The sequence below is a fragment of the Magallana gigas genome, chromosome 1, assembly GCF_963853765.1.
Source record: "Magallana gigas chromosome 1, xbMagGiga1.1, whole genome shotgun sequence".
In the NCBI taxonomy this organism is placed as follows: domain Eukaryota; kingdom Metazoa; phylum Mollusca; class Bivalvia; order Ostreida; family Ostreidae; genus Magallana; species Magallana gigas.
In genome coordinates, this window is record NC_088853.1 from 71,266,028 (window position 1) to 71,288,383 (window position 22,356).

Sequence of the window (22,356 nt, forward strand, 5' to 3'; positions counted from 1 at the left end):
AAATCATATAAACTAATGCATTAAGTATTCATTCAATACGATACAACAACAAAAAAACCAAAATGGTTTGCAATACATAATCTCCAAGAGAAAAATGATGAATTGAACTTTGTATTAATGACACGTCTGTTTTTTGCTTCTATTTGATCAACGTGTGCTACACTTATAATGGGGGAAATAGCTCTTGGATGACACTCGCTTGGTGTGTTTACATAAAAACATTTTTGAAAAAAATCAGGCCCTCTGTACATATACGAGGGTCAATCAAAAAATACGAAGACTTTTGTCAAAACTATGTTACTCAACGTCATATCATTACTAAATTTTGTAGACATAATTTAGCAATAGTTTCAAACAATTTGCAAGAAAAAAGTTAATAAATTCCTTTACTTCTAAGAATTATTTACAATCTAATCCTGCAAAAATGAGGTCACGGCGCACGGTCAAAATTTGTGTTATGTCAACAATAAACCATATAATGTTGAAAGCAATATCTCTTTAAATTGGGCTAAAAACCAAATAATATTGAAACCTCAAATTAAGTATATTCATGGTATTCTATGTTCCAAATAATGATGGGATATATTGTTTTGTCGAACAAATATTAGTAACTAAAGACAGATAGTCCTCTTTAGAATTGAAAAAAAACATCGACGTCGCCGGACGTCACGGCGCAACGGGAGGTACAAACAAAATGGATTTAACCCAGAAAAAAGCCGACACAAGCTGTGAAAATGCTAAATGGTGCAAAAAATAAGTCAACAATTATTTGCAAGTTTGTGTTTAACTGTAATAAATTTTGTGTGGGTGGTGGTAATTGTATTTTGAATATAAAACAGTCCAAAACAGAGTAGAATATCTGTAAATGTTTGGTAAAAAAATAAGTAACGTCAACCGACTTAAGGGTTATCCTTACTGTAAACTAAGAGAAACACGGTTAGAAAATCAAAACTTTGAAGAACTTACATATAATTCTCGAACAAATGTGTGCAAATAAGATGTTATGTGGTTCAGTGCTATTTTAAATTGTAAGGAGAGAGGCACAAGAGACTAGTAAGCGTGATATAAAGATGGGGTATATCTACAAACTGTGCGTGTTTAATGTTGACGCCATGTTTTGAACGTTACCGTGCGCCGTGGTGACAAAACATGTTGTTTTTAAAAAGGGGTAACAAAAATACTGTTTCATCAAATGGACTAAAACTTCGCATATCAATAACATAAGTGTTGGTGCACAGATTATTCTGTTAAGTATGACTTTCATGAAAAATATATGATAGACAGCCACATTGTCTTCGTATTTTTTGATTGACCCTCGTAATACATGTAGAGGGTCTGATTTTTAAAAAAAAATATTTGTTTTAGGTAATTTGGGGCAATGAATGTATAAATTAGATTAGAAATATGTCATAAAAGGATAATTTAAGAAAAAGAAAAATAATAAAGTCCCGGGGGTCTATAATCTTGGGGGATGGGGGGGGGGGGTCAATCTGTCCTCAAGCACCTGTGTAATGAATTTGCTTTGTTTCTTAATTGCATCAAATTTTCTGAAAAAATACTTCTACTTTATTGTATTAATCCGGTTTAAAAATATCCAGTCGTGTGACATATATCACACATGGTATATATAATTTTACATATAAACCTAGAAATAGAAATAGCCCCCGGTCAAACTGCACCCTAAATAGATTAATGAATGAATGGAAAAGCCAGGACGTGACGTCATAGAAGCACGGACAATGACCTTACAGAAAAGGGTCAACAATTAACATGTAAAATATTAATATTCTTTAAATAATCTCCTACTTTATATCGTATTAATATATAGATATTGACGAATGGGAAAACAAAACATGACGCGACGTAGCAGGAAAAACAAATGATCTTATAAGACAGTTCAACGGCACAAGAATTTGTGGTCGTCAGCAACGATGGCCTTGATTCAGGTCAACGCAGTCTTGCGGTTTAAGAGGTTCTGTTGACAAATAACTCGGTATCTTTGAATTACATCCCATATAGGTGTGTGTTTTGACGTAGGTCATGCTGAAGTAGAGCGAGGACCGTGGTATAATGGTTGAATATAAATCATCGAATGTCTTAAATTGTCTCTACTGGTAAAAAAAATCAAGGAGGGAGGGAGGATCTTGGAGTTTACGAACGGTGTAGGATAGAATGCTATTCTTGTGCGGGAATTCCATGGTTAAATCCAAGTGAAATTGGCAAAGGACGAAATTTTAACCCACATTTTGTCTGATCCCTGCAGGCGAGAACTGTCATTTTAGTGTAATTCATTCAGTTAACATTTATTCTGAATTTCGTTTTTACACTATAACGTAAATCGGTCCGTGTCTTTTGGTATTCTGTCATTTTTTTTTTTGGCGTGGTATGAATCAAGCATTGCAGATTGAACCAGGATGTGTATCATTGACGTTCATAAATCTATGAAACAGAATGACATTTATTTATGATATCTATTGGCAGCTGAAGTTTGTCTTATACTTGTCTATGTGTAATATACGACAGTAGTAAAAGCCTGGGAACGTCGATTTTATTAAAGGGAGGAGGTCAGAACGAGGCAGGAACTGAAGGGAGGAGGTCAAAACGAGGCAGGAACTGAAGGGACACTGAACTGAAGGTATGTGCATTTTATACATGATTCTTTTAGTTGTTAAACTAGACCTTAAAATAATCATCATTTGTATATATAAAAGTCATACGATTAGGGAATTGGGATGGGTAGGGAGTATTTTATTCTACGTTTTGGTTTGTTTTGCACCTTCAAAATGCACATTATTTATTCAAAATATCTTGTCTTACCTAAACGTTCATTAAATGAAATGTTTGCCGAATTGATAAAATAAAATAAAATTAAAATAAAAGTTGTAAAGCACAACCATGCCTTATTTCTGATTGTAAACCTATAATGACGTCAACATGCAATCATTTTTTGTGACTGATGACAGAGAACTATTATGAGAAAGCGACAATCGACACAAGGGGACAGCTAAGGTCTAAGCAGACTGTTTATATAATTATAACTAAGTTTCATATTATCCATACCCACTAATAGCAAAATACTGTAAACGTATTCCATATATATATGGCTGTGTATGCCAATTGGCCTTTTTGGCGGAGTGCAGCTTCCGTTAAATCAAGTACATCGCTAAATGTGATGCACACAGGAATATTTAGGCATACGCTGAAAAAATCCACGCGATTTCTGTTTCAAAAACAACTTTGTGCCAAATATCATACACACCAAATATAATACGTGAACAGTACATACGTACATAATGTGACACTATTTCTACTGTTGTACAGACAACTGCCTTCAGTATACTGACCGAGGGCTTCACAGTACATACGTACATAATGTGACACTATTTCTACTGTTGTACAGACAACTGCCTTCAGTATACTGACCGAGGGCTTCACAGTACATACGTACATAATGTCATACTATTTCTACTGTTGTACAGACAACTGCCTTCAGTAAACTGACCGAGGGCTTCACAGTACATACGTACATAATGTGACACTATTTCTACTGTTGTACAGACAACTGCCTTCAGTATACTGACCGAGGGCTTCACAGTACATACGTACATAATGTGACACTATTTCTACTGTTGTACAGACAACTGCCTTCAGTATACTGACCGAGGGCTTCACAGTACATACGTACATAATGTCACACTATTTATACTGTTGTACAGACAGCTGTCTTCAGTAAACTGACCGAGGGCTTCATCAACCAGTTCCCAACATGGTGCAATCCAAATCAGAATTCGACGTATGGGACTGGCTTCTTTTCGGCGCCATGTTGGCCGTCTCAGCAGGGATCGGAATCTTTTACGCCTGTATTGGCGGACGCCAAAAGACGACGGCAGAGTTCCTGATGGGCGGCCGGAGCCTGCAGCTGGTACCAGTAGCCATTTCCATCCTGGTCTCCTTCATGTCCGCCATTTTGATTCTCGGAACTCCCGCGGAAATGTACACCCAAGGGACGCAGTACTTTATGTACATGTTCGGAATAATCTTGGCCATCATCCTGGCTTCCCAATTGTTTGTCCCGCTGCTTTATCCATTGCAACTCACCAGTTCTTTTGAGGTCAGTGGTTTAAGCAAATCTACAACCTTTTGGATATGTTTTTAAACACTATGCTGTTAGCATAAAACACGTATGCCATGCAATCAAACCCCAACACATACATCGTAGAAAACAAACTTATGCTGGGCCACCGTCAATGGTTACGTTGGATCAACGGCAAATGTCGTGGGCCCAATGCAGTTTTGCTCATCTGTCCAACGCTGGTACAATGTCGGTTATACATGTAACATCTTCTGAAATTGGCCCAATTATATGTGGGTCAACATGCTTGTGTTGGATATAATCAGCGTTGGCCTAGTGTTTAGTCAACATTGGCCCAATATTGGGTTAACAATGTCCCCTATGTCAGGTCTAACGTAGGTTCAAAAATCAAATAATTGTTTTCTTATTCATGATATACTTAAATTTTATTAAAATAAAAAATAAATAAATGCTGTATTTTTGGTTTACTCCAATTGTGTATTGTAATAGTCTTCTAAGCATTCTTCTTCACTTTATACACACATCTAAATAGCTCCAGAATAGAGAATTTAGTAAATTATACGTTATTTTATTTCAATGGCATATTTATTCACATACACCAACCTGTCAAGAAGATAAGAATAACCGATCTTTACATTTTTGTTCATTTATTATGCACCTTTTTCAAATATATTTGGACCAGACGATAAAAAAACAACAAGAACTACATAGCTCTACTATGCTTTGCTTTTTTACAAGAGTTGTTACTGATAATGCTGATTGGTGTAATTATCTCCCTTGTATGGAAAATAATTATGCGAAATCTTTTGACTCTTTTGTTTCAGTACCTGGAACTCCGTTTCAAATCCAAGGCTGCTAAATTAACGGGGACCACGATGATGATTCTGCAACAGGTGAGTCTCTGTAACCGACCACAATACATGTATGATGATTCTATAATAGGTAAGTCTCTGTAACTGACCAGAATACCTGTATCTCTAGAGTGTACCTACCCCAAACATAAACCCTCCATAAATACAGGAGTATGCAGCCAGACCCGGCATTATAAAAGTAAATTTATTGCAATCGTTAATATGTAGTAAAACTAACGGTGATGCTGTCGAGATTAAATTTACAACCAAATGCCCTACTTAATGATGAGCGTAAATTTAGATAAGTGTAGGAGTATCTATCTAGTTTTTGCATGAATGTATATCCTTAATGCATCATGAAAGTATGTCTCATTGCCTTAAGAAAAGATCGTCGTTAAAAAATATTCTCTCATGTTCAGAAAAAACTGTATCCATTTCATTGATATACATGTATGTAATGTACGTTTTATTGAAATGTCGTACCAAGTACCACACACATTATTTTGTAACCCCCCCCCCCCCCCCCCTTAAAAAAAAATCAAGTTGCTTATCCGTAGAACCCTGACTTCAAATAAGAAACTCGACCAATAGACTGTTAACCATACGATTCGCGACGACTTTATTTCGCGATTTATCTGAGATGAACTGCATGGTTTGCAGTGACTAATTTTCGCGACCAAGCCTTATCCACACGAAGAAATATTAGCGACAAATACGCTCTCGAAAACCTCGCAAAATTTCTCGCATGCAAACACAATTTTGTTTACAGCATTCAATTGACTTTCATGTTACATGAAAATATAAGTATATAGGAAATTTGATTAATTACCCAAATATGAATAAATCATATAACACTTGAAAAAGAAATTTAACCATTTATGATTTGGCCCAAATATTTCTTACTGTACTCTCTCCCATGATCTCGACTCACATTTTGCTTAATCACTCGGTAATCATAAGTTTTATATCTCGGGGTTCAAATGATGTTACTTCAATAGTATGAAAAATTACCAAGATCTCCTTTGAAACGCCCCCACCAGCAAATCAGGTTTCACTAGGAAGCTAAAAAATAAAGGATTCTAAGGGGTTTATGCATTGAAGATTACCCGAATGATGACGGCAAAAATTACTGCAATGTATTTCGAGTGACTTACGAATAGAAAAAAGATGTTAACATTTCCCATTTTACTAATCCATAAGAAATTTGTTTTCGTTTCTATTGTTTTTCGAGTGAAAATTCATAATGTTTCAATAAAAGTATCTTATATTTTCCCTTTCATCGATTTCATTTGCACTTCTTTCACAGATATATGTGTAATTATATGAAAACTTGTCCAAATACGCTGCATAAATATTTTGGGACGGATAAATATTAAATAATATAAAATAAAAAACAAACTTTGCTCTTAGTCTGTCTGACGAGGAAAAGGTGCGAAATTCTTTTTTAATGGTTAAAATGTGTCTGTACATCGAATGTAAAGCTACAATCTGCATATAACCCAGATAAAATATTGCTGTTGAAATAATAGCAATTTCAAAAATATCGGAATTGTAATATAAATTCAAACACAGGTAGAGCCTGTCAACTCGACATTTTACGAAGGAAAGTCGTAAAATTCTGCCCGCATTAATTATTATTTTTTGTGTAAAGCATGGCAATAAACCGAAAGATTGAGAGAGGTAAGATTAGCATAAAGTGTACTGGTGAGTGATTCATTTTAAAGGTACTTCAGACATGCAGTAATCTTACGATTTGATAATAGTTGCTTTTGGTTAGGAGGTTCACGTATTAGAATTTTATCTCAATTGGGGAAACCGGAAGAGTTTACACCAATCTCTCAACAGAGGGCGCGTTCCGCAAGCTTCACTGTGTTGAAGCACAGCGTAATACGCCCTCTGGTGAGAGATTGGAGTTTACACCACAACTTCTATTATTATGAATGTATAAACCTTTGAAATAAATTACTTTCATGATAAAAATGAAACTGGTGAAAATATGAAATACACAGTCTTTTGATTTACAATTGGTGGCTTTATTGATTTCAATTAGTTTGAACAATTTGGGATGTGTTAAACCTATCTGGAATAATTAATGAATGGTATTCCCACTTTTCGTTCAAAAACAAGTTCTAGTTACCTTGAGATAAAATCTTTATTGTGACAATGCACTATGAAAAAATAACGCACTTTGAAATTTTTTTTGAAATGCGTTAAATTTTGTCCAAAAATTAACGCACTTTGAAAAAAAAAAATTCAAAGTGCGTATTTTTTTCGAAGTGCGTGGTAACAAATCAGGAGCATCTATTATCAATTGCGAACATCAATCACCTGGTTTCATACAATAGAACCATGCAAAATCATCCGTTTATTTAACTTAATGTGCACCGGGTGATCCTTCATGCACTGAGATACGAAAGCAAAAGGTAATTTACTCTGATAAAGACGTAGTTACTTACGAATATCGCATATCTCTTCACAAAAATGTGCAAAAATGTAAACATTATTAAAGATGATAATTAACATACATCAATCTAATTAAAGTTAGATGGTAAATCAACTCGCGTACTCGCTACACAAACCATTTTTGTAGTGAGTTACAAGCGAGCGGATTTTAATTAATTAGATTGAACAAACATCTACACGTATCAAAATTTCATTTATATTTGTGATAACTGTTACCTAAAATATATTCATTTTGCAGAAAACATATATAGGTGAAAAGAAATTACACGTAGATGGCTGTCGCTAATTTTCATGAAATATGTAGAGTTGAATTGATTTTGTAGGTGATATATATGGGCGTGGCATCTTATGCACCATCCACGGCTCTGGAGGCCGGTAAGTAGATAACAGTTGAAGTCTTGAAAAGCTATGAAATGCAACATTACCCTCAAGACTAAGGTACTTACCCTAATATTTTTTGTCAAATTCGATTCAAAAACGTTATTTTCTATGTACAACACATGCATGGATCAAGGGATTTTTGCGCGGGGAAGGGGAAGAGGGGTCCTAGAAATATTTAAGGAGCGCCGTGTCTGGACCCCGACCCTTCTTTTTAGCATGCAGCTTTGTTTTTTTTCTAATAATTAACAATCAAGTCAGTATACATTGTACCACATGTAACAGGGTTCCAATATTTATGAAAACATCTTTCATCACAAAAAATAAAAAATTAATTGATGTTATTGTGTTAGAATTGAAAAAAAAGATGCATCGATATTATCTAATGACACGTTTGTAGAGTCTTTTATCAGATTTAAAACATCCAGGACATCTAACTTGCATTGTGTTTTTGTTCGTGTTTTTTTTTTTCAAAAATATACAAAAAAAAATTTCCAAAAGTAAATTAATTCTGTAATAATGGCTGCATTATGTAAGACTTTTTAAAAAAACATTATAACGTATTCAAAACATGTCAAGGAGTTGTCAATTATGTCGTGGCGACTAATACGATGATTTAGAAGGGAAATAAAAATATAAATGTTATGTAATTGTCCTTCAAAAGCTTCATTGTGTTTGAATGAATGTTTACTTTGATTTATTTCGTTATAAAAGCAGACCACGTTAAAGGGAAGTAAATGTCTTGATTCTAAAGGCTATCAAAATTGTTAAAATAAAACATGTTTTGCATGCCTAAAGATAGCGTATGCCTCCATAAATATTTGAGTTGGATCGTAGCAGCTAGACCAGCGGCTAGGTCGTAAATATCTAGGTCTATTGAACGGACGGCTAGGGTAGCCGCTAGGTCTCAGATTTGAAGTTGGAAATATTCAACTAAAGACTTATTACATTTACATATTAATGTGTTAATTTCAAGGGGACAATTATATGCATGTTAAAATTCAGTAAAACTTATAGGATGAACAAAATATCACTATATAAATTTCATGTTTCTTACGAAGTGGTTACTATAAGGAAGCCATCTTGAATTTGATGCCTAGCATAAAATATTTAAGCTACGAATATCTACGTAGTGGCTAGTTTAGCTTATCGTTCAACAGCGTAGCTGCTACGTAGCCCTTGTTGAAAGCTGTTGAAAGCAGCCCAGCAAACGCAATACTTATAATTACTACAATGTCTTCCCAGTCTGCCCGATAACCTGTAGATTTGTTATAATTTTACAGTGACCGGATTTCCGACCTGGGCCACCATTATAACAGTGGGCGTGGTCTCCACATTTTATACATTTTTGGTAAGTACCTGTAAACAACTTTCACACGGAGATATAACTTTTGTACTTTTTTTCATTCTATAAAAACAACGACGGTGTTTTGAAGTTGATGTACTTCAAATATCATTTATATGTGTTGTCTCTAATAATTTTCACCATAAAAAATTGTTTAGAGTCTCGTATATTTAAGATTTCATTTCAAAAAAGGGTTTCAAATGGTCAATAAGCTTTTGGTCCAACAAACAATATTAGAATTATACAGGCAAAATCGCCACGTATGAGTGTTCATATGAGAATTATATTAGTATCTGCAATGCACATATGATACTCTTGCAATTCATCTGTTTTTCACCTCCAACATAATTAAAAATTTAAATTTGATTTCAAAATATTGGCTTTATATGTACTCGGACCAATAAACCTTATCAAAAGCATACGTTCAACTTCGCCACATATCATTTACATACTAGTGTTCATATGATTATTTTATGATCTGCCGCATATGATATACTCATATGATTCAATATACATATGATGCACACATGATACTTATACGATATACATATGATGCACACGTAGTTATCATAGGACGGGCAACGCATATGTGAATCAAATGTGAGGACATTGTCCGAGTTTTCGTAAAACTCATCAATTCATCTCTTGTGTTTAAAGAAATTACAAACATAATGTAAAAACGGTGAAAGTATATCCGTGGGATATCTGTTCTATATCTGATGACGTATCTTGCTTTGTTTAGGGTGGAATGAAGGCGGTGGTCTGGACAGACGTATTCCAAGCCGTGATCATGATAGCAGGACTCCTGGCTATTGTTATACAGGTTGTATGAGAGAGAGAGAGAGAGAGAGAGAGAGAGAGAGAGAGAGAGAGAGAGAGAGAGAGAGAGAGAACAGAGATAGAGAGAAAAGAAAGATAGAGAAAGTGAGAATATGAGATTTAGAGAAGGCATGGTCATAAAACTAGGTGTCACTCTTATGACAGAAAAAAACATGTATATAATGGACGGATACATCAAATATAACACTTAGATCTATCTATATTCACAGAAATAAATGATGCTATGAATACGTTTTGAATTCTTTTAAAGAAAAGTGGTTGAGATAAATTTGTAAACAGTATAATTCTTTTAAATAATGATATTCTTGTTTGATCTTAGGGGACAATATCAGTTGGAGGAATAGAGAAAGTGTGGTCTATTAACGACGAGTGGAAGAGAATTGAGTTTTTTGAGTGAGTACCTTAAAGAGGCTGAGGTTGGATGGCCTTTAGATTTTCCTTAATTGTCAGATATGATGTCTTTTGCTATATGCTATCATTTAGTAAAAAAGGGTCCATATAATGTACATTTAAGATTAAGGCAGTTTCCTATACTAATATTCTTATATAGAGCTCTCCTTTAAAGAAGATCAATACAGTCTAAATATGGCCACGACCATCGAGCCGTTCTAAAGATGACAAATATTATCAATATTACAGAACGTATAGCTAACATCAGCAGTATTGGTATCGGTAGTGGGGGAAGTAACTAGATATAAAGGTGCTTTTAAATTAACGGAAAATTAACAAAATCATTACATGAAAACAGAGCAGTATCATATGTAAATAGCGAACAAGACATGCGTTTCACAATGTCTCTTACATATAGAGTTATATTTCCTGATATAAGTAGTTTATATAGAAAGCAATGACACATTCTATCAATGGCATTTCAAAATATAAGAATAACACATGTTTTTTTTTTTACTCTTTTACCTGCCAATGAGTACTTATAAATTTAAAAAAAAATGAATTCGAACGTCATCTTTAAGGATGGTTTGATATTTAATCATGTTCCTGTGATTTCTGATAGCTTTGACCCAGACCCGACCACCAGACATTCCTTCTGGTCGCTGCTGATCGGAGGGATGGTGGGGTGGACCGCTACATACGGCGTCAATCAGGCCAGTGTACAGCGCTACTGCGCCCTAGGGAGTCTGACCAAGGCCAAAACGTACGTAAACAACGCAACAATATGCATACCATGCTCAGATCCAGAAAGGTGGGTGGGGTGGGGGGTAGATTGGTTATTTTAGTTTTCTAGGGGGTCTGGGGCATATTTGTGGTAAGTTTATAGTGTAAATTTAAAGTAAGTTTGGGGGGGGGGTCCGGAACACCCCCCCCCCGACTCCCCTCTAAATCCGCGCATGGTATGTACGAAAACAATTGTAGTACTTGATGCAGGTAACCAGGTTTTTTCCGTTAATTGTTTTTAAATTGACTGACTTAATTAATCCAAAGCGTACGTACACCATGGTACTAAGGTGTATATCTCGTACTCATAATAACGTACTTAATTGTTGATCGCTAAATAATTTTAAGTCTTACAAAAACCTAAACGTACATAAAATACTATACAAATACCGACACTACGATACCAATGATAATGTATTGATGATATCTTCTGATTTTTTTAATTGTTTACCGTTCAAATTCAATCTCTCCCCATCTAACAGTTGATATGATTTTTTTCGAAGAAATGGAATTTAACATGCTTATTTGGCCTAATAGCCGTACAGCTGAATGGCTGGGTGTGATGTTATTCATGTATGGTAAAGTATTTTAACTTGTGAAGTAGTAGAAATTACAATGTCCGTTTGACACCATGGCTGTGATATTGTAGCATTTTGGGCTTGACTTTGTTGATATGTGATTAATAAGTATGACCGTTTTCTGTAGAAGAAGAATCGACAATGTTTCTTTAACTCCAAGGCTGTGATTGAACATTCTTGGTGTGGCCATGTTGATATATGTTATAAGTACTAGTATTGCATTTTTATGAACTGGTAATATGGCAATGTCTTTTTGACGTCAGAGCCATGATGGTGAACATTCTACGCGTGGCTTTTTTTGGTATGTGAAATAAGCATTTTTGTGAACTAGTAGTATAATGACAATGTCTTATTGACATCAGGGCCGTGATGTTGAACATTCTGGGCGTGGCCCTGTTGATGTGTGTCACGTGTGTGGCGGGGATCGTGGTGTTTGCTTACTATGTAGAACAGGGATGTGACCCGTACACCAACAAGGACGTCAGCAACTCCAACCAGGTACACAAACACAAAATATATACAGGTACACAGATCCAAGTATACAGAAAATAAATAGACTCAGGTAACCAAAAACAAAATATATACAGGTAAACAGATTCAGGTATACAGAAAATAAATAGACCCAGGTACACAAAAACAAATAGATACAGGTACACAGATCCAGGTACACAGAGACAAATAGATCTAGGTACACAGAAACAAATATATCCAGGTACACAGAAACAAATAGATACAGGTACACAGATACAGGTACACAGAAACAAATAGATCCAGGTGCGCAGAAACAAAATATATCCAGGTTCATAGACACAAGATATATCCAGGTTGACAGATCCAGGGACACAGAAATAAAATATTTTCAGGTACACCGAAACAAATAGATCCAGGTACACAGAAACAAAATAGATCCAGGTACACAGAAACAAATAGATCCAGGTACACAGAAACAAATAGATCCAGGTACACAGAAACAAACAGATCCAGGTACACAGAAACAAGTACATATAGAACTATCAAACGTAGAATCTTAGTACACCAACAAAGACGTTAGCAACTCAAAACAGGTACAAGTTGTTCACTGTTCATCAGCTAAAGACATTAACATCCAAATTCCTTTTTGTCCCAATTTGATATCAGGCAGTTAAACCACCACCATTTTAAGATTTCCCAAGATAGTTCATACATGCTGAAGTTCGTCAAGATGTATTTTTACAAAATTGTAAATTAAGCAGCATTCTCTCAATGTATTAAACTCTTTCAAAATAAATACCGGTATTAATTCTCTTTTCATTTTTCAGTATTTTTATTCCTTTAATTGTCCAACTCTCTTCCTGTTCAGATTATTCCTTACTTTGTAATGGAGACTTTGGGATATCCGGGGATTCCTGGTCTGTTTGTGGCCTGTCTGTTCAGTGGGGCTCTTAGGTGAGTATTGTTTAGTGAATCTTAGATATAAAGTTAAAACAACTTCAGACAATCCTTATAATTCTCCCATTAACACTCAAATCTATTGCTTTGTAAAAAGAAATTATCTTTGCCTCTTATATTTTGAATCCTTTTGTTGGACTTGAGGTACATTAAGGGAAATGTAATTTTATTGCATGCATATGTTAATATTCAAGAGCAATAAAGACAAATAGACAAACTTCTGTTTCCTTCACGATATAATGGTCAGTAGGCAAAGTTTGGCCTCTGAATTAACTTTACGCAAAGCGTCAATTAAAGTTTTGCCGCTGATTTAACATTTCGTAAAGCGTGGATTAAACAAGCTTAATGTTTGGCCGCGGAATTGACATTTTGCAAAACCTGATTTTAAGTTTGGCCGCTAAATTAAGGTCTGTCACTCTGCCGCTGATTTAACGTTTCATAAAGCGTGGATTAAACACGCCGCTCAAAGTTTGGTCGCGTAATGAGCAGTTTGCAAAAGGGTGATTAAAATTTGGCCGCTTAATTATTGTTGTGCAAAGCGTGGATTAATGTTTAGCCGCTGAATTAACGTTTTGCAAAACGTGAATTAAAGTTTCGCCGTTGAATTAACGTTATACATGGCGTTGATTGAAGCATTTTTTCTGTTTGTAGCACCATGTCGTCTTGTCTAAATGCTCTGTCCGCCGTGACGTGGAAGGATATCTTAGAACCTTTCCTTGGGAAAAAGACGGAGACACAGAAAACTTGGATAACGCGGATACTAGGTAGGGCAGTACTGGGCTTTCAGCAATATTCTATAAACACCATGATCGGATATAGAAAAAATGGGGTTAGAAAGGTTCGGACCCCTGCAAAATTTAAATTTCTTTAAATTACATTATAAAACTACCAAAAATATCCCCCTTGGAAATCTTTTTTTTTCCGGATCCATGCATGGAGGTTATGTTCTTGCATTATGTGTATAGTAAGCCAATCAACATATTCATATGCAAAATGTTGCAAGGTTAGTCTACAGTTTAAAGTTTTATCAAAGAAAATTGATTGTAACCTATCTTATAACTATAAACTTACGGAGTAATCGTATATAAATGAAATAAAATGGATTAGAAATTATTCGAGTATATAATTATATCTTTATATAGTTTGACTTGGAGTTCTAGCGCATTTTTCGGATATATTTTGCTTTGAATTTTAATCTAAATTTGCAATGTTAAGGATTGCTTTCTTTAAAAAAAAAAAAGGTCACAAACTGTGAAGTTCCAAAGAATTCTTTAGCCAGCAAAATTGAAAATCATACATTTCATTGACAGTTGCTTTATATGGAGGCGCTGGAATAGGTATGGCATTTATGGCGATGAATTTGGGAGGAACAGTTCTACAGGTAAAACTACTAGATTTATTATTCTTTATAACTATCTTCCTTTTTCGAAGCCGTACAGATAATTATATTTATCATATGGAAACAAACCATGTTTTTCTATTTTTTAAATACATCTACAATTAAACACTTGACACAATACTTAAATATTTTTATGATTTTTCTTGATTGTTCGTACATGTAGCTATTATGGTCATGGAGACGAAAAATGATTAAATACTATAAAATCGCCACTATTCATTATCAAATGTAGGCCTCTCTAAGTTTTACCGGTGCTGCTTCCGGTCCGCTACTGGGCATTTTTGCTCTAGGAGCTTTCTTCCCGTGGGCAAACTGGATTGTAAGTATTAGTGTGTATGCATGATTGTAATAAGTGTATTGCTTTATTTACATCGTTTATTTGTCGATAATGGATTTAAATGCAAACTGTCTAGATAGAAAAGATGAAAAAATCATTTTAAAATTTGATTATTTGAAATATTGGTAATAGCATGACAAACACAAATAAAATGAAGTGAAGGCACTGAAAATTGAAAGCAGATTTGTTTATCCGAAAAAAAAAATTTACTTTTATCAAAATGTAAAGTTACAATGGCAATCAGAATATAAAGTATAGTTTATGTTAAACTGATGTCACTGGTCGTTCAACCTGTGAACCTTTGTATTAGTAATAATCATTCAATCAGATGTCATGTTATAAATTTTGAATTTACTGGGTGGCAGTAAATACAAAATAAGTTGTCATGTTGTAAATTTTGTATTGAATGCCACCCGGTAAATTCAAAATTTACAACATGACACAGATTTAAACTGGTGTGTTTTCCCGTCCTTCAGGGAGCCGTTGTAGGAAGCGTGTTTGGTTTAGTACTTCCGTTCTGGATTAGCATTGGTGCGTATAGCGTGGTAGGGACCCCAAACTCACTTCCGTTTCCGACAGAGAATTGTTCCAGTTCTGCTAACGTGACAGCAGCCACGAACCAGACAGTTACAGACACGGCAGCTGCCATGTAAGTGTTCAGACAGAAAATACTTTTATCGTATCTAACAAACAATAATATTCTGACCCGCTTTTGAATTCACTCTGGACGTCCTTTGTTATTGGTTGATTATGTTGACCTCACTATCTCTGTAGTGAAGGCCTGCACGTCCTGTTTGATTGTTGATTGTGATGCTGACTTAATTGTGTCTCTAGTAAAGGCCTAGTAATTGTTGATTGTGACGTTGACTTTATTGTATCTGTAGTGAAGGCCTAGTAATTGTTGATTGTTACGTTGATTTTATTTGTATCTGTAGTGAAGTCCTAGTTATTGTTGATTGTGACGTTGACTTTATTGTGTCTGAAGTGAAGGCCTAGTAATTGTTGATTGTGACGTTGACTTTATTGTGTCTGAAGTAAAGGCCTAGTAATTGTTGATTGTGACGTTGATTTTATTGTATCTGTAGTGAAGGGCTATAAGTGTTCTGTGATTGTTGATTGTGACGTTGATTTTATTGTATCTGTAGTGAAGTCCTAGTAATTGTTGATTGTGACGTTGATTTTATTGTATCTGTAGTGAAGGCCTAGTAATTGTTGATTTTGATGTTGACCTAATTGTATCTGTAGTGAAGGGCTATAAATGCTGTGTGATTGTTAATTGTGACGTTGATTTTATTGTTACTGTAGTTAAGGCATAGTATTTGTTGATTGTGACATTGATTTTATTGTATCTGTAGTGAAGGCCTAGTAATTGTTGATTGTGACGTTGACTTTATTGTATCTGTAGTGAATGGCTAGACGTGCTGTGTGATTGTTGATTATGACGTTGACTTTATTGTGTCTGTAGTAAAGTCCTAGTTATTGTTGATTGTGACGTTGACTTTATTGTATCTGTATTAAAGTCCTAGTAATTGTTGAGTGTGACGTTGATTTTATTGTATCTGTAGTGAAGGGCTAGTAATTATTGATTGTGACGTTGCTTTTATTGTATCTGTAGTAAAGGCCTAGTAATTGTTGATTGTGACGTTGATTTTATTGTATCTGTAGTGAAGTCCTTGTAATTATTGATTGTGACGTTGATTTTATTGTATCTGTAGTGAAGGCCTAGTAATTGTTGATTGTGACGTTGATTTTATTGTATCTGTAGTGAAGGCCTAGTAATTGTTGATTGTGACGTTGATTTTATTGTATCTGTAGTGAAGGCCCTGTAATTGTTGATTGTGACGTTGATTTTATTGTATCTGTAGTGAAGTCCTAGTAATTGTTGATTGTGACGTTGATTTTATTGTATCTGTAGTGAAGGCCTAGTAATTGTTGATTGTGACGTTGATTTAAGAAATAAACAACGCTATTTAGTGAACATGGCGTTATGAATAGCAATTGCTCTGTTGGCATATTCCATGATGCGCGCTAGCGCATCATGGAAAATATGCCAGCAGAGCAGTTGCTATTCATAATGCCATGTTCAATAAATAATCGTTGTTTATTACTTATATTTGCATTTTACCACTCGCAAATACCCTGTATTAGCCTAGACCTTGACATTTAGCTCTTACATCAAAAGTAAGCATTCAGACTGTAATGTATCTTTTTAATTCACATAGATTTGTTAACAGAATCAATGATATGTTATAACAGTAATTCCTTTAAAATGTTATCAAAAACATGTTTTGATATTACATGTAAATACGTTAATTTTAATGGAGTTGGCGAAAAACACATGATGTATCGTATAGTGGTTTAAATCTATAACGTCATGGAAAAGTATATATAACGTTACACTTTTATGACGTCATAGTATACTGACAGAGCAATTGCGATTATAGAGAAATAATTGCAGCTCCTCCGTATGGGCTTACAGTGGGAAAGAACAATGGAAATGCAAATATTTTATTGTATCTGTAGTGAAGGCCTGGACGTACTATACACCATCTCCTATCTGTGGTACCCGTCCATTGGAGCAGCCACTGTTGTGATAGTCGGACTGATCGTCAGCGTGTTCACTGGTGTGTGTTACATAAGTTTGTTTCTAGTCCTTTTTATATACATTTAATGTAAAAGTAACTCGATATTTTACATTGGAATAGCCACTGTTAAATAATATTGAATGTTATTTTATTTCATATTTCGCTTAGAGAATTCGATATTTTAAATGTACATCTCAAATAAACTACATGAAATATAACAATGGTTAGGAGCCATTGATTAATCTGCCAGTCGTTTAAGTCCTTGGTGGCAACTGTCATGGCCACAAATCAGTTTAGCATTATAAATACAAAATATAGAAAATAAAAAGTTATTACAATATTTCATGTTCAGTCAAAAGAATATTTTTTAAAGAAATATCTATACTACTATATTAAAATAATAGACTCGAATTTTTAGTCTTTAATACCGAGAAATCGGAAGAATACTGTCTTTTGTTTTATATATTTTAAACATCTTTGGTACTTGAAGATTACCAATTTGTTTTTATTTTTTCTCAGTTAAGCTTCGCTAATTAATAATCAACGAAAATTCCTCAAAAAATCCCGGAAATCACCTGGATTTTTTGGATTTTACAATCGTGCACTTGCGCAATACATTCACACTAACGGGATCTTTAGTTTATATTTGTTTCCACAATATCACATCTGCCTGAATAAACTCAGAAATGATAATACAAATACGGGTAAATTTTCATTGGACTTTTGCTATATATTTTGTTTATATAAATTAATGATTTCTTATGAGAGAAAGTATAAAATAACAAATATACATTTCAACTAAGCACTTACTTTCATCTTCGTGATGACAAAAAATATTTAATTACATGCAAAAATGTTACATTATATTTGTTAGGAGAGTGAAGATAGAATATGTTTTATCGTAAAAATGAATAATGTCCTACAGACCCAGTTTTACAAAGAATATACGATTACGTGTACGTTGGTGAAAAGGTGTTGAGTTCTTCCATTCTATGGATTAAAATTTTTAGTTGAAAGGTATTTGCAGTCTCAAAAAGGTTTGTTGTGATGTATTTTACTGTTATTTTCAAGGCAACATCATTCATTAACTTTCTCCAAAATCGTTCCAGAGCGATTCTGCAATTTTCTGCTACTTTACGGGTATAAGTAAGGGAGGGGCTTTTCCCGAGACACAGTTAGGTTATTCAAACTAAGGAAAGTGTAGTGAAATTAATAGCATTATTGTAGGCTTATAGCTTTGTTATGTAAATGTCAATAATAAGGTGTATCGATGTACCTATTTCTAAATGTTCGATATGCAATGTCAACCCGTGCACGCACGGGTCAAAGTCTAGTTTCAACTAAAATGATTAAACAGTGTAAAACCAAGTATATAACGAACAATATCAAACGGTCTAAGGTTATCTCTGTATATATGAATCCTGCTTGGTTCTGTGAAGGTTTGACGCCCAAAGAGGAGGTGGACAGCCGATACTTGATTCCGCTGTTTGACCGGATATTCTGTTGCCTGCCGGGAAGCTGCAGACGATGTTTACGTTGCCACATAGAATATGAAGATCCAGACGTACGTTAAAAGAATATCGCGTAGTTTAAATCAAACAGCACACAAATATTGATGGTATCGCAACTCATATTCCAAACTAAAAAAACCCTGAACTTTATTTATTTTACAACGATTGATAAGAAAGTTCTACAACTTATATCAATATCTCTCGTTGGCACTATAAACTATAGAGATATACTCCCTTGTAACCAAGGTTCGTTATATAAAATTAAATGAGATAAGTTTTAATGTTTTGCGGCACAGTATTGCATATACATGTACATCCATAATGAAAATTAAAAAAGGCTAATACATAACTCTGTTAACTCCTATAATATAACTGTTGTTTTACTCATATCAACCTTCGATTCTATAACTGTAACAATTATCATCTTTAATCCTCGGATTCTATAGCTGTAACAATTACCTTTAACGGAAGACCTTAATTATCTTTAATCCTCGGAAAGTTGACAAGCACATTGTACAGTGATACAAATTATACAATACACGCAATAATTGACTCTGTACCAAATTTTTCCACCAAATACTGTAAACCAACTTTTATTTGCGTGTACAAATTTTTTTGCGAGGTCTGCGAGAGCCTCGTTGTCGCTAATATTTCTCGCCGCAAACCAGTCTTTATCGTATGGTTGTAATAACAAAAATACGGGTCTGTGTCTATCTATAGTTTTTATAACAATACAGGTCTGGATAAGGCTGGGTCGCGAACATTAGTCGTTGCGAACCAGTTTATTGAAAGTAAATCGCGAAATAAAGTCGCCGCGAATAAAAATTGGTTTACAGTACACTGTTGGTATGATTAATGCCATTATTGAAAGATCAACGGATCCCTGGTTAATTTGACGAATTATTCTATATCTTAGGACATAAAAGCTTGTAATGTGGAATTCGACATTCTTTTCACATATTTCATCCATAATTTGTTATAATCATGATAGTATTATTATTGTTCATATTGATTATGAACCCAAGATGATTGATGACTGAACAAAAACTTATACTTTAGGACATAAAAGCAGAGAATGATGTGGAATTCACAGTTGATGCAGACCAACCTGTTATAGTCCCAATAAAGTCCGAGAAGTACCGAGAAAACATGTACTCCAAAAACCCAATCGGCGGGATTTCCTACAGGTCTTTCCGTGGGTCTGAAAACTGGCAGGACAACCCGGCGTTCGCTGAGAGCGAGGCCCCGCCCTCGTACAATGACGTAGAAGGTACAGCAGTTCAGATGGCCAAGACGGAACTATAGCTAGAGTGGAATAACTTTTCTAATTGATTGATTGTGATAATTTTTTTTAATTGATCTCTGATATTAAAAAATCGAATTTTACAATGACTATGTACTGTTCATGTAAAAATGCATTGCTCATTTCTATTTGATTAATAAATCAATGTCACATATCGTCTTCCACTTTCTTTGTATGATCCCAGGGAGTTATTTTAAATATGAAAAGTTCATTAGCGTTCATGATTCTCGACACCCCGTGACTTCTACTTTTTATGACAGTGCACCACAACATGGCGATTGTGAAACAGTTTATATCGCCAAATTGTGGTGTATATCGATGTGGCCAATGGGTGTACTTTCGGTGTACCAACCCGCAGTTCCCGATTTCATGAAGAGCGGTAAATGTTTAAAAGTTGATCCCCCCCCCCCCCCCCAAAAAAAAGAATTGAATTTGTCTCGGTCATTTTCAAGTCGAATACATGCTAAAGTCCACGTCTTTAAGTAATTTAGAAGAATGGGCTTGTACGCACTTTCTTTGTATGATCCCAGGTAGTTATTTTAAATTTGAAAAGGTTCACTTGCGTGCTTAATGGTTCATTTCATATTCTCCACTGCTCGTCTCTTGATTGTGTAGAATGCATATTTACAAACTTTAAAGACTTTTTTGCAAAATATTTTGCATTGCATGTTTTAAGCACATGAATGCACGTGCATATCGAGACGTCATCATGTAAAGGTAATGAACCTTTGCTCATTCTTCACAAATTATATACCTTTGAACCAGCCTACCATGAGGTTGTCATAAGGCTTGGCTCTTGAAATAGAGTTTTTCTGTTTTAAATTCGATTAAACAAGATTTGATAGAGATTATGCAAAGCTACCATTAGACGACATTTTCAAAGATGGCCTATAGATAACTTCGATTAATACAGATTTACTAATGTATGAATAGATACTTAAATATTTATGTTAATGAACAATAGACTACTTGTATACTTTACTTTTTCTTTTTACTAATTATAATGCCTCTAAAACTGAAAAGAAAAACATCCATAAACAGATGGAATTTAAGCATGATGCTTTAAAGTGCTTGATAATATATAGTAGCTATTAAAGTATACAATGTTTCAATGTAACAAATTCGAAAAGTAACACATACTGTAGTTTATATCTTTCCTTCAAAAATAATGCAATTGCAATTGACTGTTTTGTCTTTAGCAATACAGCAGGCATTTACCTTGTTGAATATATATATCTATCTAAACTGTTGTCATTGATGTTTAGATAAACCATTTGATTTTTTATAAAAAAGAGATCCTTTATCTTTCTCAATTAATACATCACAATTATGCTGATTGTTAGAAAAACTCTTGCCCACTTAATTTCTAAATCAGGTATTTCACATTGCTAGAAATAACAAATACGTTTGAGCTGATAGAAAGGATAGCAAAAAATTCTTGAATTAATGTGTGTAACTTTTTATAATGAACGACATGATGAAAAAAAACTATTGTTCCTAAACTTGCTAATTTCGCTCATCATTAACTATTCAACTCAGGTCACCAAACTGTTCGTCAATTTTGATGCATCGTCTTGGCACCCAATCATGCATATCGTTATCTTTTGAATTGTGCAATTGGATCGCTAAAACGCAGAGCATACTTTTTCCCCAAAAGTTAAAACGCCCTTTTCATTGCATTTCCTTTCGCCCAGTTAAGTTGAACCGCCAGCCTGTCCGACCTTAGATTCGCAGAGAACTGGATATCTTCATTCCACCGACAACTGGATTCATTAATCCATAGTTCGGCGATCTGGATATATCATTTTATTTTACATTCTGTGAGTTTTGGGATTTTCCCCCACTTTGGAATGGTAGAATAATGAACCGGACTTTCCCTAAGAATATCCAGAAGAATCCTACAGTGTTTATATGAGGTATGTACATATTCCCCTGTAGTTGGTTTTCCTCTTACCACCCGAAGGAATATTACCCTTGTAGACATATATTTATTTCTTTGGCCTATCTGGGAATGATCAGTTTTGAATATTGTTTTTGTCAATTTTTTTTGTCCCGTTGCTTCATGAGTCTAT

The 22,356-nt window shown here is 34.6% G+C and overlaps 2 protein-coding genes across 5 annotated transcripts in view; both read left to right on the top strand.

The window, feature by feature from the left end:
• Positions 1-2,162: 2,162 nt before the first annotated feature.
• Positions 2,163-20,440, top strand: LOC105322721 (sodium-coupled monocarboxylate transporter 1). 3 transcript variants are annotated; one of them, XM_066074418.1, is made up of 18 exons: positions 2,265-2,283; positions 2,558-2,635; positions 3,717-4,111; positions 4,918-4,986; positions 7,731-7,782; positions 9,069-9,136; positions 9,873-9,953; positions 10,290-10,363; positions 10,983-11,123; positions 12,084-12,219; positions 13,061-13,146; positions 13,801-13,913; positions 14,460-14,530; positions 14,781-14,867; positions 15,362-15,534; positions 17,409-17,509; positions 18,910-19,034; positions 20,041-20,440. In XM_066074418.1, the coding sequence occupies exons 3-18, from the start codon at positions 3,767-3,769 to the stop codon at positions 20,284-20,286; spliced, it is 1,968 nt and encodes a 655-aa protein (XP_065930490.1). In that variant the 5' UTR covers positions 2,265-2,283; positions 2,558-2,635; positions 3,717-3,766; the 3' UTR covers positions 20,287-20,440. The 3 variants fall into 3 exon arrangements, with proteins under 3 accessions (XP_065930494.1, XP_065930487.1, XP_065930490.1); XM_066074415.1 differs by having other exon boundaries at positions 2,170-2,635; XM_066074422.1 differs by lacking the exon at positions 18,910-19,034 and having other exon boundaries at positions 2,163-2,635; positions 20,041-20,205.
• A 1,496-nt stretch (positions 20,441-21,936) lies between these two features.
• LOC105322720 (homeobox protein 5) overlaps positions 21,937-22,356 on the top strand; it is a 28,301-nt gene continuing 27,881 nt past the window's right edge. Inside the window, exon 1 of one of the 2 annotated variants that reach the window (XM_066074469.1) lies at positions 21,937-22,200. The gene's annotated coding sequence lies outside the window, so the exon portion shown is untranslated. The remainder of the gene's footprint in view (positions 22,201-22,356) is intronic. The other variant, XM_066074485.1, reaches the window with a different exon arrangement.